General features: G+C 36.7%; 1 protein-coding gene across 1 annotated transcript; it reads left to right on the plus strand.

The window, feature by feature from the left end:
- Positions 1-5948: 5948 nt before the first annotated feature.
- Positions 5949-8845, plus strand: LOC115960000 (TMV resistance protein N-like). Its single transcript, XM_031078693.1, has 3 exons — positions 5949-5990; positions 7348-7850; positions 8140-8845. Exons 1-3 carry the CDS (start codon positions 5949-5951, stop codon positions 8843-8845), a joined length of 1251 nt encoding a protein of 416 aa, XP_030934553.1.
- The last annotated feature ends 3302 nt before the right edge of the window (positions 8846-12147 follow it).

Consider the following 12147-nt stretch of genomic DNA (forward strand, 5'->3'; position numbering starts at 1 on the left):
TTAGAAATAAGAAAGGAAAATGTTAAAGGTACTACAAAATGTTCACAATATAATGTGACAATAACAATGGTTGATGAGCTTCAATAATGTAATTAATGAATGTTTAAAATACTTTAGTGATTGGTAACATGTCAGTTTGTAAATCTATAGTAAAATTTGTGATGTTCCTAACATCACTAATAATAAAAAGTGCACAACCATTTGAAAAAATTCATATTTTTTTATAAAATTTTGGGTCTTTTATAATAGGATGGAGCATTTTTTTTGTAAAGGGCAATTTTTTTTTTTTTTTTTTTTTGTGGTGGGGGCTTAGGCCTAGGCCTAAGTTGCCTAGGCCTTGGGCCGCCCTAGGACTAGCAGAAGTTTCGGTGTTTCCAAGTTTTTCTATTTGTCTTTTGGTTTGTTTCATATCATTAAAAATATTTGAATTATCAAAAAATGAAAAAAAAAAAAAAAATGTCGATGCCATTTATTTGTGTGGATGCAACAATCTTTTGAGTCTTGAAGAGTAAGGACTAAGGAGAAGCACCCAGACCAAACATATAAAACTATAATTTCTTAATGTGCTTGATGGTTGCATTTGTCATTGTCTTCCCACTTTAGTACCTTTATATCTCATCACAATCTTCTATTGATAAGCCGAGTTTACATTTCTTCTTTTCTTTTGAAGGTGGGGACTAGGGAGGGGAAGGGCCGGTCGGTGGTGGATATTAAATAAAGGCAGGTGTTTTTTTTTTTTTTTTTTTTTTTTCTATTATTTTGTAAAAATGATGCCATAATCTATTTACTTCCAAGCAATTACTCTATTAGACTAAACCTTGTTCACATGAAAGTTATCATTAAAACAAGGCCCATGAGCGCTAGGCAATTTTATGAGAGTTGTATAGACGAGTTAAAGTTTTCAAGGAATTTTCTTAAAATTTAAAGAACATAGTTGCATCCTATACTATAATGATTAACTACGCGTGAGCTTATTGTGCATGTGAGTGCAGATTAATGTTGCATCTTGAGTCCCTCTAAAGAATAAAGAAAGATATTTGCCTCAAGTTTTTCTAGTTATCGTGTAAATTCTTTTGTTCAATCGTTGAACAAAATTTATACACATTCCCTAGCATCCCCACATCTCACATTCCAAATTTTATACAAGATGTGCTAAATTTACAATATTTTCACAGCACTTTATAATTATCATCTTATTTATCATGGTTTTCAGACCCGAACCGTTTATTGAATTGTAAAACGAAAAGATTCAAGGTTTTTAAGGTCGAACTGAGGTTGAACTGTGATGATGTCATAATTAATTTAATAATTATCTTAAATATAAATAAATATATTAAATTAGTAAAAATAGAAAAATTAACTAAAATAGTCTCCTAATAAATATGAGATTTATCATTCAAATATATTTTTTCATATCATAATTTTCATAAGACACATAAAAAATATTAAATCTTAAACAAACCTAATAAATAAACAAATAAATAAGCATATAACAATAATATAGTGGATGATATAATGAGTATAAAACCTATATTGCAGTAACCAACTAGTAAACTACTAACTATCAAATTTATCGTATAAAAAAAAACCCACTATCAAATTTAAATCTAACAATAAAATATTATTAAAACAAGAGAGCTAAGAAAGCTTAAATCCGTAGTACTGTAGTAGCAGTGGTAGTACTGCAAAGTCTGTAATACACTAATATAATATCAACAAAGATAAAAAACTAAATATAATAATTAATAAATATATCAATTTATGTGGTCTGTGGTGATACACGAGGTCTGGCGTTTTTTGCTAAGCATATATATTACTTTCCATCTTTACACAACGGAGAAAGACTTCAATAAAGTTCAAACAAAGAGATCATCTCAGGAACACCCTTGCCAAATAACAATAATATTTTAACATTTTCGTTAGTTGCCCGGTTTTAAAAGGATTTGTGATGTTAGCATCTCGAGTTTTAGAAACTCGAGATTCAATTAGAATTCGAGTTTCTAAAGCTCGAGTTCATGTTTTTGTGCCACCCTTAGCTAGACAAAATTGCCATGTGGAGCCACATGGAAATCGAGTTTATAAGACTCGATTTCTGCAAAACATATAAACTTCCACAGTTTCAACAAACGGCTTATTTCAAAATTTGAAAGTTCAAACACTGACTGAGTTGAACACCCATTCGCACCGCCCTCTGAAACTCACTCACTCACTTAGTCACTCGTTCATAAAGCAAATCCGTAGCCCAATGCTGAAGTAAATTCGTTGCCCACTGTCACGAAGGTAGTCGCTCAAGCAATTGTAGCTCATTATCGCCGTTCGTAGCCCACCGTGCTGAAGGTACTCTCTGTTTCTTCTCAATACTTTGTCGTTTTTGCTTCTTAGATTCCTCTGTCTCTCTCTCTTTCTCCAATTTTAGATTTTGGAATTCCACCATGACCTATTTGAACAAGTTTGTTCCAAGTGAACTCAACTAATGCGGCAATAGGAAGGCCCCGTGCACCTTTCAGTACACCATTGAAGTACTCTGATATATTAGTTGTCATTGCCCTAAAACGTTTCCCACCATCATGTGACTAGCTCCACATATCCACAGACTCGGCCATTAGGTATGTGTATGGAAGATAATCTTGATTCTTTTCCTTGCCATCCTTCCCCGTCACCTTCTTCTTATTCCTAATGGCCTCAATTTCCACTTGCTTAATGGACTCCATTATGGCATCAAATTTCACTATCTGACTAGCATATCCCGCTTTCAACGCCGCTGACTTTAGAGTTGAGTTCTGAAAATGGGTGTTGAAGTTGCTAACAACATGTCGAAGGCAATATCTATGAAATACCGATGTACTTCCATCATCCCTTCTAGGCCAGTTTGCAATGGCATTTTTGATATCGAGATGTCGGTCAAAAATTATGCAAATGCCTTCGTTAGTTATCACGTGGCCAATCGTATCTCTGAGGCATTGTAAAAACCACCTCCAATTGGACCCTAACTCAAAATCCACAACAGCAAAGACGAGAGGGAATACCTTGTTGTTAGTGTCGGTTGCCATTGCGACCAACAACTTTCCCTAATATTTACCATACAGATGGGTCCCATCAATTCTGATAACCAGCTTGTAGTATTTGAATCCTGATATGCATGGACCGAAAGACCAAAACACATAATGCAACAATACGACGTCATCTTCATCAGTGGATGTGATACGATAGAACACTTGGGTAGTCGGGTCCTGATCAATATATGCCATTAGCAATTTTTGCAACTTTTGGTAAGACTCTTCTCAATTTCCAAACATCTTCGCAATCGCCTTTTGTTTCGCATCCCATACCTTGTAGTAAGAAGGCTTCTGGCCATTATATTTCGTCTCTATCATAGATTTGAGATGCTTAACTGGGGTAGTGTGATCCTCACATAACTTCTGATGGATGTCTGATGCAATAAAATTACAATTCATCATTCTACCATCATTTCGCACCCCAGTCGGTATACACGTGTGAGGACCCACATACACAGTGACCATCCATAGTTGGTAGAGATCGGGCTTCATAACTGCGCAGACATACCACTTGCATGACTCATGCACGCATTTCGCACAAAATTTTTTCGTCGTCGACCTAATGATCGTAAAATGTTTGTTTTCCCTGAGGGCACAAGTTGTTAATACGCGGTTCACCTCCTCTTTATTGGCAAAAGTCAACCCTTTGCACAAATTCATCCCCTTTCTCCAAGTAGACACAAATGGCATATCAATATGTGAAGGATCAACCATATTTTCCCAAGTATTTGCAGAGAATGACAATGCAGGAGATGCGTAGGTAGGGTTTGTGTTCGTAATGTTTTGGACACTAATAATATTGTCTGCATAAGGTTCACTATCATCCAATGTCTCATCGTCATCAATGTCCCTCTTAAAGTCCCCAAGGTCTCTGCCAATCGTGTCTTCATACTCATCTCTATCCATAAAATCTTCACCGTTAATGGCAATATTTTCATCAACATAGTCATCATCATCATCGTCATCATCATTGTTAATAGCAGTAGTCTCATCAACATAGTCATCATCATCATCATCATCATCATCATCGTAATCATCATCACCATCACCATCGGCATGAACATCACCATCGGCATGAACATCATCATCCTCTACATGTGTAGAATACTCATATTGAGCATCCGGAACAGTAACCTATAAGCTTGTGCTTGTTTGTTGGATATCCTCTTGCCAGACTGCACGCGGCTTCAACTGTATGTACAACTCAATGTTAGTTACTTCAGCTATTCTCTCCAACTTGTCAAACATGATCTTTACATGTTTGTTTGTTTCTATCGCCATATACTTGTAATTAATCTGGTGTTTCAGGATTTCATTTGGCATACGATAAGTAATTTGTATGTTGTGCACAGCAGGATTCTCACACAACTCTTCCAGGACAATCTTCTTCAATTCATCAAGTGTCTTTAACCTACGATCAATTTGGGTATGATAGGTCTTTATACCCGGCTTGCGTAGGCAGGGATTGTGTTCGTAATGTTTTGGACACTAATAACATTGTCTGCATAAGGTTCACTATCACCCAATGTCTCATCGTCATCAATGTCCCTCTCAAAGTCCCCAAGGTCTCTGCCAATCGTGTCTTCATACTCATCTCTATCCACAAAATCTTCACCGTTAATGGCAATATTCTCATCAACATAGTCGTCGTCATTATCGTCATCATCATTGTTAATGGCAGTAGTCTCATCAACATAGTCGTCATCATCATCATCATCATCATCATCGTCGTCGTCGTCGTCATCATCATCACCATCGGCATGAACATCACCATCGACATGAATATCTTCATCCTCTACATGTGTAGAATACTCATATTGAGCATCCGGAACAGTAACCTGTAAGCTTGTGCTTGTTTGTTGGATATCCTCTTGCCAGACTGCACGCGGCTCCAACTGTATGTACAACTCAATGTTAGTTACTTCAGCTATTCTCTCCAACTTGTCAAACATGATCTTTACATGTTTGTCTGTTTCTATCGCCATATACTTGTAATTAATCTGGTGCTTCAGGATTTCATTTGGCATACGATAAGTAATTTGTATGTTGTGCATAGCAGGATTCTCACACAACTCTTCCAGGAAAATCTTCTTCAATTCGTTAAGGGTCTTCAACCTACGATCAATTTGGGTATAATAGGTCTTTATACCCGGCCCTTCAAATGGCAATCCCTTGTTCGCATTAGCATTCTTAAGTGGACCGCCGTAGTATAGGATTATATCAATTTTAGGCATTGTGCACTTGTTCAAGTCAAGTTACTATCTTAGTCAAATCACAGTCGTAAAGTGGGGGAAAAAAAGTAATGTGATCTTAAGGCTGAACATATTCAAGCCAGAATTTTCATAGGTAATTACCAGTTTTATAGCCATTATGTAACTTGTGGTACCCATGGTTTCTAAGTTTGGCTTCAGAAGAAAATTTGAAACATATCTACTAGAGCAACCCCAAGAGCATCAGTTAATGTTACTTGACACCATACATGTGATGCTATTACTCACATCTAGTTTTATCCAAAGCATTAACAAGTTTTATCCAAAGCATTAACTGATTAATGGCAAGTAATGGCTTGTTCAAGCTTTATGATACCCATTCATTACATTCATTCACTACCCATTTCAACCCAAAATAATGATGAATAAAGTCAAAAAAAACTTGTAAGATCATGATAAAAATAAAAGCCTAGAAATGATGAATAAAATTTTGTTAACAAAATGGGCAATAAATACTCAAAAATTAACACTAACAAAACAAAGTTCTATGATTCACAATATTGGAAAATTAACTAAGTTATGTCAACTATCTATAAAATAAATAGTCAAACTCAACCCACACCCATAGATAACTAATACCCAACTACAATGACAATCAAATAAGCAAACCCTTACCTGAGATATGAATTTGTTGAGAGGGAAGAGCAGTGAGAGTGGCAATGTGGTGAGTGAGAGTGAGAGGCAATGTGGTGTGAGAGTTATAGGTTAGTGAGAGAGTTAGTGAGGCTGAGAGACTTAGTGAGGATGCTCTGTTTTTGGGTGAGAAGGCTAGGTGAGTCTGTGAGCACTTGTGTTTTACAGGCTAAGTGAAGAGTGTAGTTTTTATAATTTTGCCCAGTGGAACTCAAGTCTTTAAGACTCGAGTTCCTTGAAATTCATCATCAACTATTTCTTTAGTTCTAATTGTAAGAGTGTTTTTTTTTTTTTTTTTTTTTTTTTTTTTGCCCAGTGGAACTCGAGTCTTTAAGACTTGAGTTCCTTGGAAAATCAGCATCACCGATTATTTTAGTTACCAAGATTTTTTCTAAGAAAATCGAGTCTTAAAGACTCGATTTTTGTTTTGTGGAAAACGAGTCTTTAAGACTCGAGATCCAAGTGTTTCAAATTGCCAACTCAGCAGCACAAATACTTAGAAAGCGAGTCTTTAAAACTCGCTTTTTAATGTAGATCTTGAGTTTCTAAAACTCGAGATGCTAGTTTCCTTTATTCTTTAAAGCGTTGCCTAACTTACTACATACTTGTGCCAGTGGTTGCTACTCTGCCCATTCCCTCTCATCTCAGCAAAAAAAAAAAAAAAAAAAAAAAAAAAAAAAAAGCAACACAGTGAGAAAAAGCGAGTCTTCCACCGGTTTAGAAAGATCCGATCGCTGGTCATCAACGCCGACAAGGACAGCAGCGGATATTATCAGAGATTTGACTGAGCTGAGGAATGCGGTGGCCGACGAGGGAGAGAGGTGATCTCTTCTCAAGTGAGGGAGGGTCTGAAGGGAGGCGATTTTTCTTGGGCTTGAGGACTGAATGATGGAGACCTTGTTTGGTTTCTAATTTTTACTTTTTGAGCATCTTAAACAACGCCTTATAGGGGAAAAAATTAGCCACAGTGATGGCTGTTTACGCTGCTTTGACTCACGTGGGAAATTTCCTGTGTGTCTCACTTTTCTGCTTTGCTTAATTCTTTTTTTCTCTCTGAATTTTGTTCCTCTCTCTCTTCCTATCAACCCTGATCTACTCCTTCACAGACAACCCAAATCAACTGTGCCAACGTACTCCGATCCACCGTGGTCAACGTCAAATAGGGAGAGCTCCGATCTGTGAGCTTTGATCTCCAATCTCCGACATATATTTTCTCCTATCTGTGAGCACGTAATTGCAAGTAGACTGCACCAGTGCTGTGTCTGCCACTTACAAACACTCCATCCAGTGCTCTGCTTTCTTCTTCCCCAATTTATTTTCCTTTCATGTGTTAATTCTTACTAGTTTAACCATTTTCTTAATACAGATCTTTAGTATTTTTCCGATAGCAAATCGATGGGCACTCCTCCTCATGTTTTCCTTCTTCTTCTACTTCTACGCCTAGATGGACATACAAATACGATGTCTTTCTCAGTTTCAGAGGCTCCGACACCCGCAAAAAATTTACAAGCCATCTGTACGAAGCATTGAAACGGAATGGCATAACCACTTTTAGGGACGATGAAAGTCTCGATCGAGGAGCATTCATTAAACCAGAACTCTTGAAAGCAATAGAAGAATCAAAGATTGCTGCCGTTATTTTCTCTAGAGACTATGCTTCATCGAGTTGGTGCTTGACTGAACTAGCAAAGGTCTACGAGTGCATGGGCAAGAAGAAGCTGATTGTTCTGCCTGTTTTCCATGACGTGGATCCTAGTGATGTGCGCAAACTAAGGGGGACTTTTGAGGATGCCTTTGCAAAACATCTCATTGATAACACTGAGAATGTGCAAACTTGGAAAGATGCTGTGACGGAAGTTGCTGGTATCTTTGGATGGGATTTACGGGATGAGTAAGAATTTGTTCTTATTTTTTGTTTTTTTTACTATTTTTCGCTACTTTCTTTATTTGGCCACATGACAACTTTCATTGTCTCCTGTATATTACAAACCTAGGAAAAAATTATAAGCTCGAATTGTACTTTGGTTGAAAAACATTGCATGCATAATTTGTACCACATATGAGTTCCCCTTTTGCTACTGAACAAAGCTAAGATTTTACTTTTGATTAATGTTTTATCCCTAAATTAATGTATCTAGCTCTACCTCTTCAAAATTAATGTTTTGCTATATTTTTTATAGGCTTGAATCAACGGTTATCGAAAAAATCATTCAGAGGATAAATAATGGGTTGGATTGTGAAGTCCTAAGTGTTTCTGAGTACCTTATTGGAGTGGAATCTCGTGTGCAGGAAATGCTAGATTTATGTTTGGGTGAAAGGTTAGATTGTGTCCGTTTTATTGGGATTTGTGGTATAGGTGGAATTGGTAAAACAACTCTTGCTCGAGAAATTTATAATAAAATTTTTCGTGACTTTGAAGCTAGCAGCTTTATTGATAATATTAGAGAAGAATCTGAAAGTCAACGTCCAGTTTGTTTACAAAAACAACTTCTTTCTAAGATCCTCATGAGTACCCAAAAAAATATATCAAATGTTTATGAGGGAATCAATGTTCCAAGGAAGCGACTCCGCAATAAGAAGGTTCTTATTGTTCTTGATGATGTGAATGAAGAAGAACAGCTAAAAGCATTAGCTGGGAAAGATGAATGGTTTGGTGTAGGGAGTATAATCATTGTAACTAGTAGAGATAGGCATTTGTTGAGAAGGCATGGAGTGAAACATATATATGAAGTTAAAGAGTTGAATGACGATAAAGCTTTGAAACTTTTTAGTTGGAAGACTTTCAAGAAACCTCATCCTGAAGAAAATTATGTGGATTTGTCTAAGCATTTTGTGAAGTATGCAAATGGCCTTCCCTTAGCTCTTGAAGTTTTAGGTTCTTTGTGATTTGGAAAAAGAATAGATGAATGGAAAAGAGCTCTAGAAAAACTAAAAGAGAAACCTGATAACAAAATTTTTAATATTCTTAAAATAAGTTTTGATGGGCTAACAAAAATGCAACAAGAATTATTTTTGGATATTGCATGTTTTTTTAAAGGAGAGTACAGGGATGGCATAATAGATACAGTTCAAAGCTTTGGTTTTTGTCCAGCCTACAATATTGGTTTTCTTGTAGACAAATCTCTCATAACCATTGATGAATATGGAACTTTGTGGTTGCATGATTTGCTACAAGAAATGGGTCAAGACATTGTTCGTTGTGAATCCTTTAAGGAGCTTGGTAGACGTAGCAAGTTATGGCGTTATGAGGATGTCCTACATGTATTGAAAAATAATATTGTAAGTTGACATGTCTAAACTTGAATTTAGAGAAGAACATATATTCTTTCACATTCTTCTAAGAATTTTTCTAATTTTATTGTTCCTGTATACTAGGGAACAAAGTCTGTTGAAGGTATAGTCTTAAAGACACCTACGATTAAAAAGGAACACTTGAGTGTTGAAGCCTTCTCAAAGATGACAAATTTGAGATTCCTTAAAATTGGTTATGTGCAACTTCCACGAGAACTCATTAGAGGTCCTATCCAACTTCCACAAGGCCTTAATTATCTTTCTAATGAGTTATGTGTAATAGATTGGCATGGATATCCTTTAAAATCTCTGCCAACTAGTTTCCAACCAAATAAACTTGTTGAACTGAGAATGCATTGCAGTGACATCAAACAACTATGGAAAGGAATTATGGTAAGATTTTCATATATACTAATTTGTATTTCTGCTTTTTCATTAAGGCTTGAGTTTGTCTAATTATTTCTTGTTTTATAATAGATTTTAAACGAGTTAAAACTCATTGACCTCAGTGACTCTTAAAACTTGATTGAGATCCCGGACCTTAGTGGAGCCCCAAATCTTAAGCAATTAATTCTCCAACATTGTACAAGACTATATAAGATACATGCATCTCTTGGAGATCTCAAAAGGCTTATTCGATTGGATTTAAACGGTTGTAAATGTGTCGAAAGCCTTCCTCACAAGATCAGCTTGGAAGCTCTTGAATTTTTCAATCTTAGTGGTTGTTCAAAACTGAAGAAGTTTCCAGATATTGTGGAAAATATGTCACGTTTGTCAAAATTTTGTTTGAGTGAGATTGCTATAAAAGATTGCAAAAACCTTTCAAGTCTCCCTATTGTAATTTGTAGTTTGATGTCTCTTAAAACTCTCAATTTATCTAGCTACTCAAAACTTGATGAATTGCCAGAAAATTTGGGAGAAATCGAAGGTTTGGAGGTGTTAGACTTGAGTGGGACTGCTATAACGGGTCTACCTTCATCCGTTGTTCACTTAAAAAATCTCAAAGTACTATCTCTCTCCGGATGCGTGGGGCCATCATCTAAATCATTTAATAAGCTCACTTGGTTTCCTTTAATGCAACCTAGAAGAAGTCCAGATCCCATGGGCATGCTAGAGCGTTCTTTAATAGGCTTATGCTCTTTGACCACACTTGATCTAAGTTATTGCAATGTTCGGACAATTCCTAATGTTCTTGGGTGCTTGTCATCTTTAGAATTTTTAAATCTAAGGGGAAATAATTTTGTTTGCCTTCCTGAAAGTATTGTTCAACTATCTAATCTGAGAGCTCTTAATATGGGTGGTTGCACTCATCTTCGAATGTTGCCCAAGCTTCCATTAAATATTAAGTGTATTGATGCAACAAAGTGTACCTCACTGGAAACATTATCGTTAAGACCAGAATACGATTTTCAGCCGAAATTTTGTTTTCTCAATTGCAACAAATTGATCAAGAATCAAGACTACGATGACTTGTTTTCAACAATGCTAAGACGTTATATCATTAATACCCAGGTCTCTCTCTCTCTCTCTCTCTCCATGTCTCCCTTTCTCTCACATGTAAAGTTCTAAGCATCATGAACTATATGTTTCAGGGTCAGCAATATAGTTCTGGTTACTGTGTCATGATTCCTGGGAGTGAAATTCTGAAATGGTTTAGCCATCAAAATGTGGGGGGTTCAGTGATTCTGCAAGTGCCCTCAGATTTATTAGGTAACAAATTGATGGGAATTGCTGTGTGCGTTGTTTTTGTATTCCGCCAGCATCATCCACTTCACCAACTTCATATTCACGATTTTGGATATATGATATGTGCGCATCGTCTTTGGTGTTCCGTTGGTGGATTTGTAGGATCAGGCCTTTGTTTATCAGAGGAATTTGGTAAGATTGAATCGTATCAACTGTTGTATCATTATTATCCCTCTACACACTTTGGAGCGAACTGGAAAAAAATATTGAATCAAGTCGACGCTAACGGATTCAGCCAGATTGAAGTTAAATTTGAACCCGAAGGTCCAGGCTTAGAGGTTACAAAATGCGGGGCCCATCTGGTATTTGAGCAAGACATTGAATACCTGATAAACCAAACTAAGGCTGGGTCTAGCAGCTGCATCATCACTCCTTATGATGAGGATGGTTTTGAGGATTCAGAAAAAGATACCGAAATTAAGCGAAGCCGTGATGACTCTGATGGGGAAGGGGCTGGACCTAGTGGAGAAGCTACCTCTAATGATGTAGACGAACCACACCCAAAGAGGATAAGACTCCCTAATTTGATTGAAAGATTATTTCCACGTTTGGGAAATTGGCTTGGGAATTCAAGCACACGAGAACAAGGTGACTCTGATTGCGAGGAAGAGAAATCCCAGTGAAATTGGTGGCTTTGATGAAATTGGCTGATCAACTTTCTTGTCTTTGACTTTTTGTAAGTCTATATCTTTTTGGCAAAACTCTCTTTAAAGAAACACTTTCTGGATTTTCTGAATGCAATATTGAATCTTACTAGGACACCAAATTCAATCACAACCGCACCTAGCGTAAAAATTATAGATGTAGCAGGAAACACAGCGGCAAGAAACAATTTAGCACGACTGCGCAGGATTCCCTGGCTTCGTTTTGAGAAATGATAGTGGAATATTCCAACTTTCACATAGAGAAATAGTCATGCTAGTCTTTGCCAGAGTCTATGAAATTCCCTCTAGCTGTCATCCTTACACCAATCTCGCATTTCTTCAACTGCTCCTTACTTTAAATATTCCCTCCATGAATTCTGGCATTTCTATGACCCCATAAATGGTGTGTTAAAAATCAAACACCGCTTCTCTCTCTCTCTAGAAATTTCTCTCTTGCTCTCTCTTTGGAATTTTCTTTCTACAAGACTCTCTTGCACAATTAAAGTC

Source organism: Quercus lobata, chromosome 9, assembly GCF_001633185.2.
Source record: "Quercus lobata isolate SW786 chromosome 9, ValleyOak3.0 Primary Assembly, whole genome shotgun sequence".
NCBI lineage: Eukaryota > Viridiplantae > Streptophyta > Magnoliopsida > Fagales > Fagaceae > Quercus > Quercus lobata.